We start from the raw sequence: 26,573 nt of genomic DNA, 5'->3' as shown, positions 1-26,573 counted from the left end.
ATGCTCTCATGAAAAAGATGGATGAAAATGTGTCCCAAAAAAATAATATTTCGTTAGTAGATGAGCCAAGGCTAAAATTAAATACAGTTTAAGAATTTTTTGAACTGTTTGAGGGTTTCCACAATCATTGCACAGCCCTACTAGGGGCACACGAAAGTGGATGTACAGGCATAAGCCAATTGTATATTAAGAGACTAATTTGTTAATAACATATAGGCTAACTGATTGATGACATCATGCAAATATATCATGTTGAACCATCACAGCAGGTACATGACAGTGCCTAATAACGCACAAAAAGTTTGAATTCTAAAATTTTACTATATTTGTAAAATTAAAAAACATTAAAATTCCCGTATAGATAAAATGATTATTATGTTAACAAAATTGCGGTCTATTGATTTTCAGGTTCTTGACAGACTAGACATACTATAGCTATATTATTTTTCGTAGCAATTAACGACATTAGATCCTGTTTTCCGTATGGAGGGGAAACAAGCGTATGTCAAGCCGCAGGAGACATAGGAGCCACATGTACTTGTTCAGCAACATCTTTCCAATGTCACTGCTCTGAAGGGTTTAGTATCAAGAACAAAATCTGTCGTGGTTTGTATAGCACCTTTTCTTTATTAAATACTCATTCGTGTTTCTCCAATACTGATTCATTCAATACTGATTCACCCTCCGTGAGGTGGAACTGAATGACCCCCTATGAAAGAGAAAAGTTAAAGCACAGTGATCTAAAAATGCATAGTTTTTAAATTAGTTCTCCTCCTTAGGGAAATTGTGTTTAATCCCCGCCTCCCTCCCCCTATGGGTGAACCTGAGAGAAATTGCAACCTTAAAGTGAGCCTCTGATCCCTTCAACATTAGTCTCACCAGTAACCATTATGGAGGAGGGTGGCTCTAATATGCTCTTTTTTGTGTACTTACGTGTTATTACAATTGGAGCTATATAATATACCCGTACCCGCACCTCGTTCCCAATGGAAGTTTTAGCAGAAAGGTAGATATGCTATACCGTGTTTGAACAAGAATCGTGTAAGAATTACTAGTTGGTAGGAGTAAAAGAACAAAGTGAGACTTTGGCCCCTCTAGCTTCAAAATAAGGCCAAGGTTCTGATTCTAAGAACCATTCCATGCCTTCGAGTGGGTAGTTTGGCTTTAGTAAGAAAGTTGCAATCCTCTTCAGTACCATGAATACTTCTTAAAATAATGTTTTAATTCTTGAAGAAGTTTTTTGGTACGGGGCCAAAAAAAATTGCAAAACAAATCTCCATATACTCCTTGCATTTAACCTATAGTTGGTTTGACTGGTTTCATTCTGGAGATGAGCTTAAAGAGACACAGATTCTAGTCACAGAGGTCGGGATGCATTGGGATGGAGAAGAGACTATATCAATTTGAAAACTTGTTTTACTTGGAATACAACGCCAAGTGTTTAATATTATTTTACATTCTAACACATGATCAACTATGTCAAAACTGGTCACAATGCACTACTTTCTACTTATTTCTACTTATTAATTGTATGAGCGGTGATGTGGTTTTTTTTTGTATCAATTTGTCTATTGAACTATTTTCATATTTGAGAATACATGTTACCAATTTCTGTTGGTTCTTGTTTTATTACTAGTTTGTAATGTGTAATAGCTTCCATGCGTAAGTTTGTTTTTAAGGAGCAACATTGATTGGATGCTAATCACATTACTGCCAATTACACATTACTAGTTTGTAATTTGTAATAGCTTCCATACAAAATTTTTTGTTTTTTTAAGGAGCAACATTGATTGGATGCCAATCCAATCAATATTGCTCCTCTAAAAAATCTAAGAATAAACTACTGTTTTCTGTTTTCAGTAGAAAAGTGTAGAAGTTATGCTGGATAGGTTATGAACAAAGAGTGACATTTTATTTCAAATTTGTGTTTTTTAGAAAAATTACATTTATTGTCAACTCTATCTCGAAGAGTAACTTACAATCACGAACAGTAAACTGTGTCCATGAAGAAAGGGGACGTGAGCATATAAATCTGGAAAGTTCAAAATTACTGATTTCTCATGTCCTTTCAAAGCCTCGCCATACTCATACTTGTTAATGATGAAATAAAAAAAACAAGTTTTTTAAACTGTAAGTAAGGAGTGACATTAAAACTCAAAACGAACAGAAATTATTCCGTATATGAAAGGGGCTGTCCCCTCCTCAACGCCTCGCTCTTTACGCTAAAGTTTTTTATTGTTCTAAAAAATAGAGTTGTGAGACAGAGTCAAACTTTAGCGTAAAGAGCAAGGCGTTGAGGAGGGGACAGCCCCTTTCATATACGGAATATTTTCTGTTCGTTTTCATTTTTAATGTCGCTCCTTACTTTTAGTTTAAAAAACTTGTTTTTTTTATTTAATTTCTGATCGGTTTTCAGTTGATGCAGCTTTTATTTTGGTTCACCGTCATTGAATAAGTAAGCAAAATTTGCATAAAAATTTTATTTTCTTTTGGTAAATGGCTGTCCCTAAATTTGGTTCTGACGTAATTTACAAATTAACTTACGTAACGAACTTCTATATTCGTATATTTTTCTTCTAGCAAAAAATAGAAAGTTGCAGATTTTTGCAGATATGAGCTTGAAACCTATGTAATAGGGTATTTGATACGCTTAATCTGACGGTGTGATTTTCATTAAATTGTTTTAATTTTTAGGGGATGTTTTCCCCCTCTTTAAAAAATCAGGTAAATTTTCTCAGGATCGTAGCGTTTGATGAGTAATACTAAACTTAATAAAATTTATATATTTAGTATCAGCATTATAAGCGCATTCTTTTGATACATTTATTGACATCAAAATTCCGTTTTTAAAAGTTTCGATTACTATTGAGCCGTATCGCTTGTTTTTTTTTATTGTTTTTTTTATTACGTATATGTTATTACGTATATGAGGGGGTTCTCCCCTTAGTCAATACGACGCTCTTTACTTTAAAAGTTAAAAAAAAATATATTCACAAACCCCTGAATCACAAAGGCCGTTTAATTTGAATAGATAGCTCTTTTGAAAGCACTAAAAAAAACTGTGGCGTAAAGAGCGAGGCATTGACTTGGGGGAGAACCCCCTCATATAGGTAATAATTTCTGTTCGTTTTAAGTTCTAATGTTGCTTCTTACTTTCAGTTGAAAAAACTTGTTTTTTTTTATTTAATTTCTGATCGTTTTTTAAATAATGCTTGGAAATCCGGCACCCCCTTCGTAGAAATGTCCTTTACCCCAAAGAAACATCCTCCACGGAGAGATTCTCCCTAGTAACCCCCTCATCCAGCCCCCCCCCCAACAGAATAAAATCCTTCCTGAAAATGTCTGTATACTTCCCAATAACCAATACAATATATAAGCAATGGGAAAAGTTCATAACTTGCAGCCCTTCTCCTGGGAACTGTGGGGTATTAAGTCATCCTAAAAGACATATTTATTAAATTTTTGACTATTCTGAACAAAATGGCTATCTCAAAATTTCAATTGGGTGACTTTGAGAAAAAATGAGTGTGGGAGGGGGCCTAGTTGCCCTCCATTTTTTTGGTCACTTAAAAAGGGCACTAGAACTTTTAATTGCCGTTCCAATGAGCCTTCCTACGATATTCTAGGACCACTGGGTCAATACGATTACCCCTGGAAAAAGAAATAAAAAACAACAAATAAACACGCATCCGTGATCTTTCTTCTGGCAAAAAAATGGATAATTCCACATTTTTGTAGATAGGAGCTTGAAACCTCTACAGTAGGGTTCCCTGATACGCTGAATATGATGGTGTGATTTTCAAGGTTCTATAACTTTTAGGGGGTCTATCCCCTTTTTTTCGAAAATCAGCCAAATTTTCTCAGGCGCGTTACTTTTGATGGGTTAGATTAAACTTGATGAAACTTATATTTTTGAAATCAGAAATAAAATTTGATTCTTTTGATGTATCTATTGGTATCAAAATTGCGTTTTTTAGAGTTTCGGTTACCATTGAGCCTGGTCCCTCCTTACTTACAGTTCGTTACCATGAACTGTTTGAAAAAGCCGAGATCTACTGTATCTATGAGTACAATTTCTTTGGATCTTTTGCCAGACTCCTATCACAATGAGAAAAATGACTTTTTCAAGCTTTTCTATTTTCGAATTTCAAAAACATATGCCTTGACTCTCGACCTGGGGTGGTCAATCAAACACATTACGCATGATAGCTTAATATCGTTCAACTGGAGAAATCATAAACTACACACATAACTTCACTACAGATCAAATATTGTTTACGCTAATCTAGAAAAAAATTTATTTGGTTTGCAAGCGTGTTTATAATATGAGCCCGGCGCTAGAAAAAAATTATTCTCAGAATCAAATATTGCTTGTCATTAGATAAATTGTAAAACACAAGATGTTAAGTTTTGAGACAAAGTAAAACAGGATTATCTTGCACACGCGGTGAATTTTGGAAGTAACAGCATCGATTTGTTTTCGCCAAAGAATTTAATTAGTCTTAATTAGTTTAATTTAGTTCAATGTAAAATTAATTTTAAATTATTAGAAGTCAGTAATCATTTATTTAAAGACAGCTTTCATAGTCATAGATAAAAATCACAAACTAGCTATGACAGTGATATAAAAAACTAATCCTAAGGCATTTTGTTATAAGCAGCGGTAAAAAACGGCAAGAATGAATTGTTAAATCGATTATTTCTGCAAGGCACTGACACTAATTTGTTCTTCTTTCTGGTATTAACTAATGAGTTGGCAGCAGGGGGTAGAAAATTTCGATGCTTGGGGTTAGCAAGGAGAAATTGCTTGAAACGCATTATCAACTGAGACCTGCGATCTCTAAGAGTTTCAATCTTTAAAGACTCAAGAGCAGACTTATAATCTACAAATTAATTTTACAAATTAAATAGTTTAATTTATAGTTAATAAAATAAATAGTAATTAATAGTTAAGTATAAATAGTTTACTTCAATACTTGTTTTAAGAAGCTTGTAATTCTTTTTCTTTCGTTCTTTTGAAGGAAATTGCGTTCCTGCGATAGGTCATTTTAAAAGTTTTCGACAGATTGACAGCACCAGCCTTTAATCAAAGAAACAAAACCCAATTTTTGCTCTCACAACTCTTTTGTTGACCAAAACCAACTCTTGACACAACTCCTTTGTTAACTTCTCCTGCAGTTTATATTACCCACGCACTTAAATCTTGTTTATTGAAATTTTGCTGCCTTTTGGGGTGGGGCTCTATTGTTTTATCTCTAAAGCTTTTCACAAGTAGAAAGTTTAATTTTACCTTGAAGTGGCAAAGAATTGCATTTACTTTTTCATGCATGAAAACAACAGTGCAAAAAAAAACAATGAAAACAACATCAATATGGGTATCAAAAAGATTATCAGACCAAATTTTGTTTTCTCTGATATTTTTAAATTACAGATATGAAGGCTTCGGATAATCAACAAAACTTAGACGGTTAGTAGAAGCAAAAATACAAGAAAAACAAAAAACTGAACAAACTAAGCTTCCAGATCTGCATGCAAAAATGTCTAAAATATAAATATTTTGTTGTTTAAACCGGCAAAAAAACAATCATTAACATATTATCTTCAGAGGGTACTTTTCTCAAAAGCTAGGTTGTATATTAGGGTATTCTTTTTTCTCTCATTTTTATTTTATTTGTGATTTAAACTTTCCTAGTTTTATTCTTTTTCTGTAATATTCTGGAAAATTTTGAATAGGTAGCCACTATAATATTAAATAATTTGAATGTTTTACCATTTTTTATAAAAGACCGATAAAGAATTTAAATTTATCTGCAACATAACATCTGGTTAAAATATATTTTGGTGGATTTTACACAAATGAAGAAAATTATCAGTCTTAAATGACCATGTAACCAACCAAACAAATTATATTGTTATTGCTAACACCGCATTAAGGGATTATAGTTTTTACGCATGCTTGTTCCTTTACTTAGCACGTGGTATTCGGATTTTGCCCTAGCACCACACCAACTTCCTACATTGGTTTTCGTTAAAAATTCTTGTTATTTTTTTTTATTGAATTCTGATGATTCATTTGAAAATACTTCTTAAGGCTTCAAATTCAATTTTGGGAAAGTCATACAGTATTAAAAATTTTTAGCATTGTATTTGAAAGTTTGATCTTTAAATTAAAAAAAATTGACAGCTTTTACATGCAACATAATATAAGCTCCCAGTCTCAGGGTGGTATTAAAATTGTATTAGACAATAGGGCTATTTGAGTGTTCAAACTAAAGTCGTAAATATTTACTTTAGATGTAGATGAATGTAAACTTGGAACATCCCAGTGTACTTTTCTTGGAGATGCTGCTGCTTTGTGCGAAAACAATATAGGGGCCTATAGCTGTATCTGCAGTGATGGGTTTAAAGAGCTGTTAGAAAATGGTGAATCACGATGCTACCCAGAGAGAGGTATTAAATGTTTTATTGTTTACAGTAGCGTTTTGGTGAAGGTTTGTAAACTTGGCAACCTAAATTGATCCTCTCGAATTTTCTAAGTTTTCTCAGGGATGGTAATTTTCTTCGTGTAATAGTTTACTGATAGAATAAGCACATATAACTCACTGCAAAAGTGAAAAGAAAAAAAATCAAGAAAGTTCGTGTTCATGATAGAGTTATTGTAGTGATGAAGGCTCATCAAGACGAATATTTGAACTACAAAACAAGCAATAATGGGGGTTTTGTTTGAAATGTATGCGTGTCAAAAAAGAAAAAGATTAAATTTCTTTGGAGTACCAAAAAATTCAACTTAATTGATGATGGATATGCTAGAGTAACATTTCCAGATATAACAGTGCTCAGGGATAGTGCAAGAATAAAAACAATAGTTGATGATAAGGACAAACTTCTTCATTGTGGTTCTCGTAACATGTTACCCGTTGGTAAATTGTATCGCCATCTTTCAAGTATTAGCATCTAAAGGAAAAAAGGGGGAAAAGAAAAGCCTACTAGTCTAGCAATATCATAAGCCATATCACATCTAAACGTCAAAACTGTCACATATGTAAAAATAATATGGTAGTAGATAATAAAATAGCAAATAAACTAAAAAAAAACGTTGGCAGATAACATTACTAAGGAATATAAACATGAATCAACAAAAAGCAAAGCGCCTGCAAATGTTAAAAGTACGATTATAGTCGTCCTAGCCAAGTAGGTGGTGAGCTGAATTTGGAATCCTTTGTCCGAAGGAGGGTGTTTGATTACTGGTGTGGCCATTTATTTGGTTTGGGAAATGAGGTCAGGGACGTGGCTCTGTAAGCTCAGCCAAGAGTCCATCCAGGTCTAAATGGGTACTTGGAGAAATCTGGGAAAGGTAAGCTGTAAGGGTTTGTGAAAGCACAAGATGGCTGGTCCCAAACTTTATATTATTATTATTATTATTATTTATTGGAAAACCCGTCATACAAAAAAGGAAAAGACGGAGCAATAAGCAAAACAACAAAAAAAAAGCAATACACATAAACTTAGGAGTTATACATGTGGTTTGTAGTGACGAACGCTGGAGCTAAGATCTAAATCAGCACTTAGAATAAATTACATAAAACGAGAAAGAAAAACACAATTATACACTGCTCTGTAGGTGCGCAACATGTTTCTTTTCTTTTTTTTAGGCTCCTAAATAATTAAAGAAAATAAATAATATTAACATCATTGCATCAAACCTTAATTGGTAAAAAAAAAAACAAAAAAAAAACCAAACATTAATTACAAAAAGCGCGAAAACAAACACTTAAAAAAAAAAAAAAATAGAAAATAAAAAAAAAATAAAAAAAAAACAAAAAAAACAACTTAAATAATGGGTTAATAATGATGACAAGGGATGATTCAACTTAATTAAAAGGGACTTATAAGCACGAATTTGCTTTTCCACGGCTATAATGGGGTCAGCAATGCTGAATTTTCTAATCAGATAAGAATTGCGCGTCCAAGGGGGAAAACGTAAAAGATATTTTGCAAACCGGAAGAAAACTGACCGAATTTTTGACTTGTCAGAATTTGTGAGCATTTTTCAAAACGGTGATATGTACAAATAATGTGGTAGAGCGACAGAGTTAAAAAGTTTCGAGAGAAGATGGCGGTTGAACCGTAACTTATTAGTTACAAAAGAAGCATATGATAACCCAACTCTACGCTCAATGTGAGCAATTAATAGTTTTCGCGTGTGCATTACTGACGAACCAATGGGAAGACCGAGGTAGGTGATATGATCTACTGGCCTAATCCTACTATTTCCGAGAGGAATATCCCTAGGTGACGCTTGCTTCCAATTGAGGAATACAACTTCGGACTTTTCAGCTTTGAACTGAAGACCTAGTTTCGCATACTCAGATTGTAGCGTTGCGAAAGTCTCGCTTATGCGCTAAATAGTGCGGCTCACATTCAGAATGTCGTCTGCATAACATACGAGAGATAAATCAAGACCGGCAAAGATGAATGATGTGGGAACAGCTGACTGTGCATCAAGAACTACATTATTGAAGAGTGAAGGGGAAGAAACAGCACCTTGACGGGTACCTTTTTCAACATTGACAAAAATATTAGGGGTTGGTGCATAGACTTGAGAGCCGTCAGCTTTAGCTAATGGGTGAAGTATTAGGCGAACTTTAAGACGATAATACATGTCTCGAAGGGCTCTGATATATGAGGGGCTCACTCCACGTTTTTCTGCATGGAGTAGCATAGCGGCGTGAATGAGAGAGTCGAACGCTTTACGAACATCATGCCCAGCCAACACGAGAGTTTCACCTGATGCATCAGCATCGATCAATGCGTTCGCGACAACCGACAAAGCGTGGGCACAACCGAGACGTGGCTGGAATCCAAATTGGTTAGGTGGAACATAGCATTTTGCGTTCAGTTGGTCAATGAACAGAAGTTCAAAAGGCTTACAGAAGGTAGTAGCCACTGTTATAGGACGGAAGGACGAGCACTGGGTTGCGAGTTTACCTTTCTTTGGAATTGGAGTGAGATCTCCGATTGAGAAAGAAGACGGTACAACTCCTTGGGTAAGAATAATCTGCATCAAAAGAGCAATATGGTTTACCAGCAGCTCGCTTCCATGCAAAATGTGAAGAGCGCTTATTTTATCGATGCCAGAAGATTTCTTACGCTTTAGGCGTTGGATTGCTCGCAGTACAGAATCAGCTGAAACAACAAAATTGTCGGTAGGACACCTAGACAGAAATTTATCAAGCTTATCTTCATATTCAGACTGCAGGGTGGCATCTGGTGGGGAGAATTTAGCAGAGATGTATGAATTCCATTCGGAATCAGGAATAACTTGAGCAGATAGGTGGGCCCTAGGAGAATCTCTTGATACATTTCTCCAGAAGGAAGGTTGGGACAGAGAAGCTTGCTGGGATGTCTCTTCAACTATCTGGTTCATGTGGATACATAGTTCTCTTGCATACTTTCTTTTGGTAGAAAGACGAATGTTAGAAACCCAGCCAGAGCGAGGAAGGTCGCACTGGAGCCACAAATGGTACCAAAATTTGGATTTTCTCCAAGCTTCAACTAGGCTCGGATTACTGGACCAGTGCTTTGTGACACCCCGACGTATACGTTTAAGAGGTATACTGGCTTTTTCTGCGCTTCACAGAGCATGGCAAATATGTGCAAGATAGATATCTAGCAACATCCGTATTTCATTTGCATCAACTTGCGGATTTTCCATGAGCAGCTGGAACGGAACATGAATTTTATGAAGGACAGAATTAGTTACTGCAGCAAAAAGGTCATCTTGGATATTTTCCCAGTCCCTGTAAAATTGGGCGTGGGGGTGAAGTGGTTGTGTAGTGGGAGTAGACTGAGCAGGGGAACAATAAATAGATGCAGATATTGGAAGGTGGTCTGATAGTTGGAAATCAGTAACGACGTGAATAGGCGACACTTGGAGATTTATAGAAGAAACTGCATGGTCAAGGTTTGATACGTGACTTGAATGGTGTGTGTAAGTGTAATCAAGATCTTTCGGCAATATCCTAAGCCAATCGTCAAAAATACCAGACAAAATAGAAGTACGCAATAACGAGGCGTCAGTTAACTTACAGTTAAAATCTCCTATAATAATACAACACTTACCTAACAAGCGAATCTTTCAAAGGCAAGACCCTAGTTTCTCAAACGCAGAAGCAAATAAAAATTCCGATCGGTCATTGCGATAATATGTGGGAGATAGACGTTTACAATAACATACTCTTTTACACGGACAGCAAGAAAAAAATCACATGAATCAAAAATACTTGACCGGCACGAGGACCTAACAAGCATCGCAATACCACCCGAGGGGCGGCCATAGAAGCGGATCGTTTAGCGGGCACCGAATAGCTAGTAAAATTATTGTCAATTTTCAGAAGGCCTAAACTATGACTCGTCAAAAAATGCTCTTGCAAGCACAATACGTCACAATTCGAAAGCAAACCATTGATCACAGGAATTTTGACTGAAAGTCCACCATTAATATTCCACAAAAGTACAGCTTGCGTAGTAGCAGGCACATCCATGTCATACCATTGGCATTGCTAGTTGACCTTTGGTATTAGGACAATTTACACTTTAACAAGTATGGCCAGGAACTTTATATTCTAGACAGAACATTTTTTCCGAACACGGAGAGGCACTGTTTGAGGTGTGATCGCATGATCCACAGCGAGAGCAGAGGGCCCGATTAGAGCACTGCGAGGCCAGATGCCCAGTCTTATGACATGAGAAACAACGCTTTGGGAGATATACAAATGCTTGTGCAGAAAGCTTTTCGTAGCCAACTTTCACAGAAACTTCCAAGAACTGATCCAGGTTTTGTTTTGACTCAAAGTAGACCTTGAACACTCGGGACTTTCCGCACTGTGAAACTTTCACGCAATTTGGTACAAGAGATTTTACTTGATTTTGGGAAACCCAAAATAACCTGACTTAAAAGCCGTAAACCTAATCTAGCTTAAAAAATCAATTATGCTGTCATCTATAAACATAATAGAATTGAAGACAGCATTGGATAGTCAAAAAATGCCGTCATCAAAGGCTATAGTTGAATGGATGACAGCACTAGGGGGTTGACTGAAGTATTTAGTGCCACGAACAAACAGAAAAATCTCCCCCCAAAAATTCTGTTTGTATGTTTCTTCACTTTTTTTGAAAATACATGAAGTAATAATATAATTGGCCTCCGAGAACACAAAATAATGGTGCTAAAGCACAATTTTATCAATTAAAAATGTTTGAAAAGGTTTAAGGAATAATGTGATGGGCTTACTGAGAGCATAAGCGAACGGAGTTAAAGCACGATTTATATCGACAAATGTCTTAAAACGCTGAAGGAATAATAACATTGGTTTCCAAAAACACAAGCCAATGGAGCTAAAGCAAAGTTATAAAGAAAAAATTTTTAAAAAGGCTTAAGGAAAAATATGATTGGCTTCCAAGAACATAAACCAACAGAGCTAAAGCACATTTTTATGGAAAAATGTTTGAAAAGACTTAAGGTATAATATGATTGTTTTCAGAGAAAATGTTTTCAGAGAAAATTCCCTGTCGTGACGCAGTAGGTCTGACCTCAGTTTGGTAATACGGGACCCAGAGATCAATCCTAGCTGTAGCAACATACTCCAGGGCCAGGATTATGATTCCAGTGATTTCATTATGCGAAAACACCTCAATTTTAATCCAATTAAAAAGAAGAAGAAGCCATGTATGAAAAAACTTAAGGAATAATATTATTGGCTTCTGAGAACAAAACCAAAGGACCTGAAACACAATTTTTTCCGTAAAAAGGATTGAAAATGCTTAAGGAACAATATAGTTGGCTTTGAGAACACAAATCAATGGATCTAAAGCACATTCTTGTCAAAATCGTGTTTGAAAAGGCTTAAGGAATAATAAAATTGGCTTCCGAGAACATAAACCAACAGAGCTAAACTACATTTGATATTGAAAAATGTTTGAAAAACTTACGGAACAATATGATTGGTGTCCAAAAACAGGAAAATGGAGGTAAAGTTCAATTTCTATCAAAAATACATGTTTGAAAATGCTTGAGGAATAATATGATTGTGTTCCAAGAACAAGAAACAATTGACCAAAACCCCAATTTTTATTGAAAAAAATACTGGAAATGCTTAAGAGATAATATGATTGGCTTCCGAGAACACACACTAGGTCGAAAAAATGTTTGAAATTCTTATGGAATAATATAATTGACTTCCCAGAACACAAACCAATGAAACTGCAGTACTATTTTTATCAAAAAATGATTAAAAATGCTTAGGGAACAATATGATTAGCTAAAGTTTTCGATAAAGTTTTTGAAAATACTTAAGGAAAAATGTGATTGGCATCTTAGAACACAAAACAGCGTAATGAAACCACACTTTTATCAAAATATATTTGAATATGCATAAGAAAATAAATTATTGAAATAATTTTTTTCTATTGAAAAAAAAAATGTTCGGAATGGTTTAAGGAATAATATAATTGACTTTCCGAGAGCATAAGAATCTGGAGCTAAAGCACAATTTTTATCGAAAATTTTTTGAAAATATTCATGCAGTAATGATAGGGGTCTCCGAAAATACAAATCAATTGATCAAAAGTACAATTTTACAGACAAAAATTTTTGAAAAGGATCAAGGAACAGTATGATTGACTACCAAGAACATAAACCATTGGAACTAAAGCACATTTTTCATCAAAAAATGTTTAAAACATTTATGGACTAATAATCTTGGCTCCTGAATACAGGAGCTGAATACAGGAGAATACTTGGCTCCTGATCCATTAATCAATGGATCTAAAGCACAATTTCATCAAAAAAAAAGTTTGAAAAGGATTAAGAAATAATTTGATAGGCTTCCGGGAACAAAACCTTATGGAGCTAAAGCACTCTTTTTTAATCGCAAAATGACTGAAAAGAATTAAGAAATAATATGATTAGCTTCCCAAAACACGAACCAGAGGTGCTAAAGTCAATTTGGATTGAAAGTACGTGTTTAAAAATGGCTAAGAAATAATGTGACTAGCTTCTGACAACACAAGCCCATGGACCTAAAGAACAATATTTATCGAAAAATGCTTAAAAACGGCTAAGGAATAATTTGATTGGCTTCCAAGAATACAAACCAAGCCCAAAAAAAGTTATAAAATGCTGAATGATAGACTTCCGAAAACACAAAGTAATAAAAATAAGATTTTTTTTAATGTTAAGAAAATACTTAAGGAATAATATAGTTAACTTCCAGGAACACAAGCCAATGGACCTAAAGCACATTTAAACGAAAAATGATTGAAAATACCCAAGAAATAATATGACTGGCTTCCGAGAACACAAACCAGGGGAGCTAAAGCACGATTTTTATCGATATATGTTTTAGAACACTTATGGGATAATATTATTGGTTTCCGAAAACACAAATCAATGGAGCTAAGGCACAATTTCACCGGATTTTTCGGAAAGGCTTAAGGTATAATATCAATGGCTTCCGAGAACATAAGCCAATGAAGCTAAAGCAAATTTATTATAAAAAAAAATATTTGAAAAGACTTAAGGAATAATATAACTGGCTTCCGAGATCACAAATGAATGCAGCTAAAGCACACGTTTTTTTCTTCGAAATTTACAGAAAATGCTTAAGGAATGCTTTCATGAACACTAACGAATGGAGCTCAATTATAGTTTTTATCGAAAACACATGTTATAAGATACATGGATACTGATGATCTGTTGAGTAAGAAACGCTATGTACTGGGAATTGCAACATATTACAGAGTGCCACGGAGAGGAACTGTTATGGAGCATGGATGGATATCATTTCTCGTCAACTGCTCCAAAGGTTTTGACATTAGTTCAGTGAGTTCTTACATACGTCATAGGATAAAAATAACAATTTAAAGGGTTATTTTATTATATCACTTTTAAACAATAATCTTTGACAGCTTTGCAAAAAAATCAAGGTACATTTTGCAAAAAATGCATACTTGTCAAGGTCATTTCTATCGTATCATAAAAATCACTTAAATCTCCATCCTATTCTTTTACCGCCTAATTCATTCTCATTAAAAAGAATAACATGTCCTATCCTAGTTAAGCATCTGTCAGGACCATTGAATGAATGAATGAATTTATTGTAAACCCGTCAAGTTTAGACAAGAAACACAGACGGAGCAAGAATAAAAGAAAATAAGAAAATGAAAAACGAAAAGACACTTCAACAGAAACAATATTGAAAAAGAAAGAAAAACAAAACAAAACTCTTATACTTATGAGAAAAGAAAATTCACATTACTGATGAAAACTACTGGGTTAGTATGGGTCACCACTGATGAGTTTGACGATAATTATTGAATTTAACAATCTTTTCTTCTGCCGCTTTCAGTGGATTCGTGATATTGTAAGTCATGATTATTTTTGGTTTCCTGGTCCAAGGTGGGAGTCTGAGTAAATATATTGCAAACCGCAAAAATTGCTGCGGATTTTATTCTTATCTGTTTGAGTAAATATTTTCCAAAAAGGTGTACAGTATAGAATGTGAGAGGTTGCAATCGCATTGTACAGTGTGGCAAGGCTCGACCTATTGAAACGAAGTTTGGCCTTGATAAATTTTAAATAAGCAGTGCAAATGCGGTGTTGTATATGTGAAAGTAGAAGCTGACGCGTGTATTTAATAAAAGTGCCAATCGGGAGTCCAAGGTAGGTTATGAGGTTAAACGGTTTGATTGGTGTGCTGTCAAGAGAGATGCTAAGATTTTGGGTTTCATCTTTCCAATTAAAAAATACATCCTCCGATTTTTCAGGATTAAATTCAAGTCCAATCCTAGCATACCCATCGGCCAGCATTCTAAAAATTTCCGAAACCCGTTGCAGCATGCGGCTCACATTCAGGATGTCGTCTGCGTAGCAGACCAACGACAAGTTTATAGGCTGCAAAACACATGGTGATTGGCAATGTGCTTGAGCATCCAGGACGTAATTGTTGAATAATGTGGGGGATGTTACAGCTCCTTGTCTGTCTCTTTTTCTTTTCGGGATCAGTCCTACACGTGGTTTAGGGGTTGAAAATTTATCTGGAGGCAATTTCAGCCGAACTCTGAGACCCGAATACATACCATACAGTGCCGTGGTAATAGCGCAGTTCACCCTTCTTATTGCTGCAAAAATAATCATTGGAGCATGTATTAAAGAATCGAAAGCCCTGCGTATTTAATGTCCAGCAAGTATTAGGCTGTCTCCACTTCCATCTGTGTCAATAAGGGCTTTAGCCACAGTTGTAAGAGCATACGTACATCCCACCTCTCGTTTGTTGTTTTTTTTTTGCACTGAGATTTTTCCCACACCAGGCTGGAAGCCAAACTGATTAGGAGTCGGATAACATTTTCCCGTTAATTCATCAATAAAAATCAACTTAAACAGCTTGCAGAGAGTAGTGGAGACAGTAATGGGGCGAAAGGATGAGCACTGTATGGAAAGGTTGCCTTACTTTGGTATTGATGTTAGATCCCCAACTCAGAATATAGACGGTACCTCTCCCTGAGTAAAAATCATCTGCATTAGCAATTATATATTATTTCGGAGCTGAGTTTTCCCATGCTTGAGATGCATTGCACATATACGATCAATCCCGAAAGACCGTTTTCGCTTCAGGTGTGTAATAACACGTTCAACAGCCAAAATAAGGACGATAAAATCATTAGGAGGCATCCGAGCAAGAAATCTATCTAATTCCTGCTCAAACTTCTGCTCCAGACCCGCATCCAGAGACAAAAGCTCCGACTCGAAGTGGGCATACCACTCCGACGCCGGGATATCACCTGCGGGCACCGGTGAGGTGGACGAGGCTGCGGATCGAGGTGTCAACTTCCGCAGCTCATTTGGGTTCTGACTTACCTTTGCAGAAACCTCCTCAACTATCTTTTTACTAGCTAGCTTTCTTTTCTAGCTATCTTTGTACTAGCTAGCTTTCAACTAGCTTTCTTTGCTGATTTGCGAATCTGGTTTAAGACACCCTGCTTTGGCTGGCCGCGATCCTTCAAATATGAAACCAGAATTTAGCTCGCGAACTTGACTCGACCAGAGCCGCATTTTCAGACCATTTTCGGACGATGCCAGTTCTAACACGAGTAAGTGGTACTGCAGCGTTCTCAGCAGTTATAAGTGTGTGACAAATTTCAGCGCAGTAAAAGTTCAGCGACGTTCTCACTTCCTCGCGTTGTAGTGAATTACGGCATAGTAGTTAAAATGGGGGATTGATTTTATGAAGAATAGCATCTGCTGTTTCAATAAATTTAATTCTATCTATTTTACTCCACTCCCTATGTGAAGTTTGTTTGTGTGATTGTGTTGAGGCATCAATTCACTGGTTTAGGGTAAGAATTTCAAAACTAATAGTGATAGGTAGGTGATCTGTCAGTTGGTATTTGGTTAGTACTGATGCAATTGGGATAGATAGATTATGGGAAGCAACTACGGGATCAAGATTAGACGTGCTTGAAGAAGCGTGGGTATAAGTGAAAGGGCAATCTTTCATAATAATCTCAAAATAATCATCAAACAAATCGTGAAGGAGGGACGCACGAGACGACCAGCTATCAGAAGTTAAATCACAGTTAAAATCACCTAGTATAACACTCGGAATATTTAACAGCTCAATTTTGTCCACACATGACGACAGCCTACCGCAAGCAAGGACAAAATTCCGCTCAGATGGATCATCGCGATAATCAACCGTCAAATACACGATAATGGTAACACAATTCTCTACACGAACCGCAATAAACTGATCATATTCTTCAAAAATACTTGCTTTTAAACAACTTCTAAAAAAGGCAGTGAGGGCTCCGGAAGGCTTTCCTCGGGAATGTAGTGTCTTTGCAAATACAGAAAAACACTTAACACCAGGGTCAATATCTAGCAGTACCGAGCTATTAGAGGTACGAAAGTGCTCCTGATTACACACAACATCGGAAGTCTTAATAGCATCACTAATCACAGGGATTTTACTCGAAAACTTTCCATTTGTATTCCCCGAGAAAACTGAGAGCTTATTGTCCATTTTGGGAGGAAGAGCTACGTTTTAACAGTTTCTGGTTTTCTGGACACGAAACGTGATAGCATGTATGTTTGTCGGAGTTGCAGTTCAGACAGCAGACTGGTCTCTGACATGGTATAGCAGTGCTACTAGAATGCTCTTTGCTACAGCATCTGCCACACACCTCGGGCTTTGAGCATTGGCTAGCCAAATGCCCTACACCGTGACACCTGTAGCAGCGCCGCGGCAGAAAATGGAATTCCTCAATACGAAAAAAGTTTAAGGACCGCTTTTGATTGGGTTCAAAATAGCATTTTCGAGAGCTACTTTGGTTGAGTAGTACAGTTTGTAAGCGTTAGTGCTGCCACATCGGACTACTTAAACACAGTCCTGAGACAATGACACCAGGATGTCTGAAGACGTGGAGGTGGGGATGTGCTTTGCTATGCCGATGAACTGAGCCATCCGAAGTTGAGCTTCTGGTGCTGCTCGTCCAAGACCGTTGTGATCTTTTCGACAACTTGTTTTGAAGGGACTATTAGACGCCATTCTTTACTATTTCGCCTTAGTAATGAAGAATCAGCGAACTGTTCACCAGGAGCTAAGTTCACAGTGAAGTCTTTCCGCTTTTGTGGACAGTCATATTCGGTGGGCATACTTTTCACAATAACAGAGTAAGTAGGTTTTTCCGCTTGGATAGGAACAGTAGAATAAGAGGGTTGAGGCCATGCAATGGGACCTGACTTCAGCTGTTCAGCAACACCGACCAGGTTTTTGCACGTTTCGTTTAGCTTCACCGTAGCTGTAGCTGCAATTACATCCCCACAGTGTGGCACTTCCTCCGGTTCGAAGATTACAAACTTCGGGAGTTCCTTTTTATCTTTGTCGTATTTCCAGATTACTTTCGCAATATCAACAGCAGTATCATAGTCTATCTTGCGTTCGTGCATTCTCTCGTCGAAACCTGCAGCCTCGTAGAATTTCCAAAGCATTTTTTTCGCTTCCATAATCTCCTCTCATTTAAAGAAATCAGTTGCTTTAATCGCAAAATTTTCCGTCTTGACTGCTTTACTCATCGCGCGAGTAAGAAAGTTCAAGGCAGCATTCCACACCAGATTAGTTGCGTCTCCCGTTTGCAATCGAAAGTCAGTTCAATTTGTCATATAACCAAAATCAAAATCCAAACGCCATTAAGCGAGGGAAGCGTAGGCTCCTGCTATCTACTCCCCACAGTTTAAGAAAGACACACTCCTGGCAGGTACTACGACGCTTGCTACAAATTACCTCCCCTCTTCTGCTCGCTTAATAGCAAAATTTACGAAATAATTTTTATCATTGGATTATCTTTCACTATTATTATTTTATTTACTTAATGAATTCTATATTTCTATCTTGTACTTTTTTTATTAATTCTATATTACTCAATCAGTCCTTATATGCAAGACGAAAATACAAACTCTCTCCGGGAAAACAGCTTCAGTAAAGTTCCTTTATTTAATGTAATCACTGGGTCACTGAATTAATTGGTAACTGTGAAAGAGGATTATAGGTAACCAAGTCAATTGTTGTTATAAAATGATATCCCATTTTAGATGTTTTCACACTGAGACCTAAATAATGACTGACTACAGGGGAACTTTGAGCGGTCTGGTTAAACACCTAAATAGTATTCATTACAAATAATGAGAAATTTTGAGGTGTTAACAACACCAATTTCATCTACTACATCCTTTATAAAAATATAACATTACGTGAATGTCGTTAAGAAAAAGAAACATGTCCCGTTGTCTAGAAAATAGAAAATGAGAGTGTCCTAAAAATAACGGACGCGTTAACATAATATAATGAGTCCTCAATATAGACTCGATAATATAATGCAAAGGAATATTTTTATTGAAACAGTGACACATGCAATATTACGTATTATTAATATTTTCGATCAATTCAGAATGTTTCACATCCGTTCCACGTAATAATTCATCTTGATCTCTTTTGACAGTACATTTATTCTCTTCTCTTACATCGTAAGAAGTACAATATTCACTATTCCATTTTGAGTCATGCACAATTTTTATTGCATTTTCACCAAAAACTCATCATAATTATAGTGTATAAATTCCAAGCAATATCCCAGATCCGTGAATTGAAAGACAGTTTCACTGATCAGTGCATGAAATATGGACTTACGTCAATAAAAGAAAATTGATGCGTCTTAATCGACGTAGCTTGTCCTGAACCCTGGCTCACTACCACTTCAACTGCAATTATTCTTGGTGTGACTTTCAGTACTACCTGTTCTTTCAGCTACCATATTTCTAACCTTGTGAAAAAAGCAACTACGCTTCGGGATCACTGACTACAATCCGACGACAAGGTATTCCAGTGAATCATATACGATTAGCATTTATCTACTATACACGCCCCTTGCTATAATTTGGGCTAGAATGGGGACCACAGGTTCAAAACATTGACTACTTAAGTGACGATTCCGAGACTGTTCAAAAACAGGCAAAAAAATCATACATAGCCCCAAATATTACACGTATGCAACTGCAACTGCAACTTTGAAAATACCATTGCTGAGAGAATGGAGATTCCATCTCATGTGTAAATCTAGACAGTCGCTCTTCGCTAGTGAAAAACGGTGTACGTTGTTGCCTCCTCTTATTGCCTTCAAAGCCAATACCCGATGAACGAACAAGCTTGAGCCAATAAGAGGCAAAACAAATAGATTCAGTAATTCTTTTATTCCATTTTACACTGGTGTCATTAATCATACTTAGTTTTTCCGTAAGAGATAGCGTTATTCAGTTTTCAGCTTTTCAGCTTTTCTGCTTAAAAGCTAAAATATTGAAAGTAATTTAACTTTTTGGAAAATTTTTAATATATAGTAGAATTACTCTATAAACAATTCTATAAAACAGTTGTTATTTCGATAACTGGAAAAAACACTGATGAAATGTAGATTGAGAGTTTCAGCAATTTTGCATAATATATTTTGTTTTCAGTAATGCACATATGACGTTCTGGTCTTTAGAAGACACAGGTATTGCTTGCCCTGCTCCTGACTTTGAAAATTTCTGTTTACTTTCAATTTCACTATTTATTTAAATTTCTCTTTAATTTTGGGTTCACTTATTTGTGACAAGGCCACCAAATAAGTGACAAGTTTATTTAAAAGAAAAATCTGGACTGAGGGTGGCAAAAATTTTTTGGGGCTGGGGTCCACCCAACTCCACACCCCCCCCCCCCAAGATCTGCCCATGGCAATTTTCACTTTTTTGAGGCAGCGTTTAATAAGTGCTAATAATTCTTGCCGACCATTTTTTTTTTTTTAATGTTCTAAATGTAATGTATGTTTATCAACATACTAATACTATGAAAACTGTTTTCACTTATACTGTGAAACCCTTACTAATACTATGAAAGCTGTTTTTAAATAAATGAATCTCGAATCTTGAATCATTTGTTTCATCATCAGTATTAATGGGTCCAATAACTGTATCTTGTTGTACACTATCGATAGCAATATTAAAGTTTGCAGGTGTTTTGTTTTTCATCGATTCGTCAATATATTCCTTAGTAATGCTATCTACCTGTACCCTTTTTATTTTTCTTGCGATTTGATTGTCTAATATGACATTATTTTTACATAGGTAACAGTTTCGATCTGTAGATAAGATATGACTTATGACATTGCTACAGCAGTAGATGTTCTGATGAATACCAGAAAGAGGGTGATACAATTTATCAACCAATAACGTATTACAAAAACCATAAAGAATAGGTTTTTCTTCATCATCAACTGTTAGTTTCATGCATGCATTATCCTTGAGTACTGTCATCTCTAGAAATGCTACTCTAAAATATCCACCATCACTTAAATTGATCTTTTTCGGTACTTCAAAGAAGTTTAATCTCTCATTTTTATGACAACGCACATCTACGTCTACGATGATATCCCATTAGTGTTTGCTTATTAGTTCAAATATTCGGCTATATGAGCATTCAATTCTACGGTAACTCATTCATAAACACACTCTTTCTTGAAATATTTCATCTTGACTTTCACAACGAGCTAGATGTTTATATTCTTCCAGTTCTGTTATTAGTTCTGATTGAAAACATACAATAAGGGATACACCGTTTGTTTAATGTTTGAGGGTTTTTTTTCCATGGTAACAGATGTGGTGGCTTTTGGATTATTGTAGGCTCGGGTAGAATGTTCCATGAAGTTCAACGTCCCACTGGAACCAGTTAAACACGTTTGGACTGGGGGAATCCCCACTTTTAAAAATATTCAGAAAACCTGTTCCAATTTAAAATAAACCAGTAAAACACAAATCACGATTAACAAACGTATACCATTTTAATCTTATACTCCAAAAATTTCATAATAAAACTATGTCACAAGTATACGCAGTGTCTTTTAAATATGTGAAAACAAGTCAAAAGAAAATTCCAAAACACAGACAAAAAAATAAAAAATTAGATCAAAATATTGGGTGGGCAGTGGACCCTGAAGGGAGTGAGGGAGGGGGCTCAAGGTTGTTATAAAATTGAGGACCATAGGTTCCCTCTCTAATTCCAATTCTAGCAGAGTTATAAAACAGTTAAACAATTAATTATGGGTAAATCTAAGTCTGGAAAAAAAATTTGTTGCAAAAGTTGTTTTTCTAAAAGAAAAATCATGACTAACTTATATATACAATTTTCATTTCATATTCCAAATAATATCATAACCAATTTTTGTTTACAAGTACACACAATGTCATTTCTAGATATGAAAATAAAGTTGAAGCTAAATTATAAGATAAAAAGAAATTTGGGGAGTTTCATACCTCCCGAAAGGGGCCGGAGGCTCAGGAGTGATGGGGGCATAGAGGACCAGTGGTTTTCTCTTAAACTCCCATACTAACTGACTTATAGGGGGCAATGCTTATTAGAACAAAACCTATTATTTTGATTGTACTTCTAAGAAAATTTTATTATCATCAGATTAATAGCTGATTTGGTTGGCTTGTCATTCATTTATCATAGGAAACATCAGGTCCAGGTTCAAATTTCACCAGAGTCAAATAATTTGTAAACTATCAGAAACTGCTTAAAGGCTAAAAATCCCAACCATACTAATCATAGATTATGTAATAGCAATCAATATATTGCCATAAGCAGTGGTATTTATGTAAACAGAAGGACCATAAACTTACAAAACAACTTGCGTCCTTGACAGTGTAATATCATAACAATAGATTTAAATCTCCACCCTATCCATATAAGTCATCCGCATTGAAAGTACACTTAGTCCTATCCCAATAAAAATATTTATCACGACCGTTGAACTAGAACGGGCTTTAAAAAAATCAATAAGATTGCTTGCTAATTAAAAAAAACGGTTTGGACAGCTGGAACCAAAAGAGGTTAGTATGACCAAATGCTTATAGTACATCCCTTATGGCTATGCTAGTAATCCTTATGCCTAAAAGGGTGAAAACACCTGTTATAAAATGTCTCGATTCGAGACCTTGATTCGAGCAACCCGGTCACTAAATATAAATGTGTTGAGAGAGATGTTGGGAAAGCCCTATAATCTTTTTTCTAGTGTTAAAAGCCGATTTGACATAAATTTACCTGGTTGGCTATATAACTCGTGTTTTGCTCCCCATGTGTTTTTTCTTGTGCAATTATGGACGTTTTTTACCAAGTTAGAACGTCAACAAATTTGGTCTGTCTTTTTCAAATTTTGTTAGTATTTTCTCCGTGTTCCCATTCGGTCTCGTAATAGTTATATCTCCAAACGCTACGGAACTTTTGAGATATGTGATAAGATGGAGGTATTAGAAGGCAGACTCAGACAGCGATCTGAATAAGTTGTAGATTTTCCATAGGGTTGTATCAGTCATTTGTGAGTCATTGTTAGTGTACTGTCTAGTGTTCGCGATGGCAAATGTTTTTATTATATATTTTTCTTTCTCCATACTCAAGTAAGGGCTTTTTTGTAAAAATAGAGGGTTCAAATATATTGTTATTATAGTTGCTGGACTTTTCAACTATTCTGAAATATATTGTTACCTCAAAATTTTCATTGGACGTGTTCAAAAAAATTAATGGGCTTGGGGGTTTTCACGTAGTTTAGGATTTCTGACTCAGCACGCTACTTTGTCACTTACCATTTTGCTTTCACTGGTGTATCTGCATGGTTTAACTAATATCTTAAGCTCTGTTATGTATTTGTCAGTACTTTCAGAATCCCTCTGGTCTCGCTTCTGAAATATACAGATTGAGAATACTTGATTCATTTTGTGGGCTGCATAGTTTCTGAACATCTTCAGGTAGGCCTTTATGCTGCCTTTTTCATCTGCTGCAAGCTCAAAGGTGCTAAAGATCTCTCTGCCCTGTGCACCAGCCCAGATTAAGAGGTACGCACATTGTACTTTCTCGGACTTTTCAGCAAGGAAGCCTTCACACCTCAGCTCTGCATGGCTTTCAAATGCAGCCCATTTTGAATCGAGGTTATCAGAATTCCATTTGATTGATGGGTGGGTGATATCCATGACTACTGATACCATGTTGAATTCTTTGGTTTATAATTTATTTAAAACCCAATCACCTAGAACAAAAGGATAATATAATCTCACGCAAGTAAATAGCAAATCATAATATAGGCACAAACAAATAACAAAGCATAATATAAGAACGAGCATGTAAGCACAAGCAAGCGGATTAGTTCAAAATACTACAGCATTGTTATATGATCTTCGGACTATCTAGACCAAAATAGCTATCTCAATATTTTGATTGGATACATTTGGGGAGAAGTTTGTTTTTTTTGGGGGGGGGAGTCTGATTCCCCTGCCTTTTCGATTCTCCAACAATCCTCTTTCCGAACAAAAGGGAAATTCTGACGCCAATTTATAAGACACTCAATAATCTTTCAGTGGTGCTACCGCACAATCCATGACACACTCGAGAAGGGGTAAGGGGGCGCCCTTTCAATTCAGTCCTGCCCTTTCACTAGGGTAAATGAGCTCCTCATAAGAAGATGAGTAGATCTGATATGGCAGCTAGCATATAATTAGTAACATAATTACTAAACCATCCAATTATGCTGAACAAAGTGGCAGTCTCGAAATTTTGATAGGATATGTTTGTAAGTGTGATGGGTGTGGGAGGGCTTGTTACCCTCTAATCACTTTCAACTCTTGAAAGGCAACGACAATTTTCAACTTCCAATTGAATAAGCTCCTTCTGAAGTTTCTACAACAGCTTCTTTTATACGAAGTACTTTGGTCAGAAAAAAAAACAAAGAAATAAATAAAACATTGTGCCCACTTCGTTGTTTACTTAGGCTGCTCTATTGCGCTACCTGTGATAATTTAGAAGTGTCAGCTTATCTGTTGGTTTTAGTCCATTGGTCTCTTACTATAAAAGGCTTAAGTTTTCTGACTTATCAGATTTAGCTTTAAAAATATTGATTTCATGTGGTACTAAAATTGTCTTAATTGATCATAACTGTTTGCTTCTTTCATTTCCAACAATGCTTCGATATTGCCTTTACATTTTCTATTTTTTTCAGATTTGAAGCCAAATAACTCGAAAAGAAAGTGGGAAGTCTTGAAAAATGGAATGATTTTCATTTCAGTTGTTGTTTTCAACATTCTCATGTCACCTTATCTTCTGATAGGCACAATTTTGACACTACCCGTTAGACTACTTAACTATTTCGGTCCATCTTTATATTTTCTGGTCAATAAAAAACTTCCAGCTCCTTCAGAACATATTCAAGGAGCTTTTGAGCTCTAGTTAAAAACAAAACATTTCAAAGTATTTCAACACATTTCAATCTATTTTATTTCTATAAATAATTTATATTTATTATTCAATTTCACTTTCATAATGTATTTTATTTATTTAAATTCAATTTAATTATCACTTATATTTCCTTTTATTTTAAAATATTTCATTTGTACAGTTTTTCAGTGTAAAGCATCGAATTCAATAAATTTTGCTGGTGATTCATTTTGATCTTTTAGGTACTATAGGTAATAGCACTTCTTACTACCGCTGTTTTGATAAGATTCTTTCAAAAATGACCAGTTTTGGCATCTTAAGTGCTAACTGCTCTTCTTTTTGGCCTTATTGGCCTGCTAATAACGGCATACCTGCATCTGATATGAAGTACTGAAAATGCGTCAACTAGGAGCAATTAGATAACTTACTGGCACTGAAGATGGCTTTAATTAAATGTAAGAGAAGTCCCGGAACAATGTTTTGTCGATTACTAGCTAGAATGTTCTGTATACCTAATCCTATAGCCCAGAGTTTCTCACTTGTGCACCTTTTTTTAAATTTATTCTAAAAACTTTTTCTTCAAAACAGCTTTTTCAAAGAAAAGTAAAGAGCTTCATTTAACCAAAAATAGCCAAAAACAAAGTTAAATAATGTTCCAAGCGTAAAACTGCCACAAATCACCATAAATAAATAAATTATAACCCAAACAAACAGAAATTACAATATTAAACATTGTCAAACTCAAAACAAAAAGAAATTAACATGAGTAAGGCTGAAGATCCTCATGCTTTATCAAGACAAGAACATAATTTGATCTTCGCTGAAAACAAAATACATTTTACATGTTTTAATTTTTTAAGTTTAATAAATCAAAATTATTAAGACTTTAACCAATAAATGTCAGGAGCATCAAACTGAAAATCTACACAGGTTTTTTTTTCAGTAAATTGCAAATTGTATTCTGGTTTTGAAAAGACATGGGGGTTTTCAGCCTTACACATGTTAGTTTGTGCTTGTTTTGAGTTTGACCCAGTTACTTATAGTAATTTCTGAATGTTTTGGATTGTATTTATTTATTGCTGGTGATTTGTGGTATTTCTATTCTTGTAAGATTATTAGACTTTTTTCTGCTCATTTTGAGTTCTTTTATGGAGTTCTTTACTTTTCTTTGAAAAGGTCACCCTTTAGACAATGTACCTGATCATAATTTGCTTAGATTTAGTTCAATATCACCTAAACAGTCCTCGAAAGCTTCACCTTAATACCCTTAGCTTCAATAGTAGCAATATTTGTAATAGTAGTAGCATTAGTAGTAGAATGCACATAGAACCTTCGGTTTTATGTTGTTCAGATTTCACTAGTGATCATGTCAGTAAAATTTTATTATCAATTATATTCTTCTTATGTATAAAATTTTAAATGAGTTCGTAGAACTACGCCGCTTTAGACCGCAATTTTACCGATTACAAAAGAACGTAAATTTCAAAATAGCTGTTTCACCCAAAGAAAGACTGGAGTTGACATTACGTTTTCTAGTTGTCGGTGGTACTCAAGCCATCCCAAACTTACCCACACTACCTAAGAAGATCGACAATGAATAAAATTGTGTGGACTACTATTGATGATGCTTTGTATGCTTCAGATTTCCATCTCATATATTATAGGATTGTAGGGAGTGGGGTAAAATGTAAGGTAGTAAGTGTGAGTTAAAGAAAAATCGAACGG

The 26,573-nt window shown here is 35.5% G+C and overlaps 1 protein-coding gene across 1 annotated transcript in view; it reads left to right on the top strand.

Annotated features, from left to right (window-relative positions):
• The window catches only part of LOC148953585 (uncharacterized), a 64,431-nt gene extending 39,381 nt beyond the window's left edge, over positions 1-25,050 (top strand). The window contains exons 5-7 of the mRNA XM_089088014.1: positions 454-606; positions 6,295-6,450; positions 24,634-25,050. Coding sequence (XP_088944140.1) covers positions 454-606; positions 6,295-6,450; positions 24,634-24,860 — 536 coding nt within the window. The 3' untranslated portion in view covers positions 24,861-25,050. The remainder of the gene's footprint in view (positions 1-453; positions 607-6,294; positions 6,451-24,633) is intronic.
• Positions 25,051-26,573: the final 1,523 nt, after the last annotated feature.

Source organism: Artemia sp. Qi Xiang Cuo, chromosome 4 (genome assembly GCF_049724085.1).
Source record: "Artemia sp. Qi Xiang Cuo chromosome 4, ASM4972408v1, whole genome shotgun sequence".
NCBI lineage: Eukaryota > Metazoa > Arthropoda > Branchiopoda > Anostraca > Artemiidae > Artemia > Artemia sp. Qi Xiang Cuo.
Note: the sequence above shows the minus strand (reverse complement) of the source record. Positions and strands in the feature narration are given on the sequence as shown.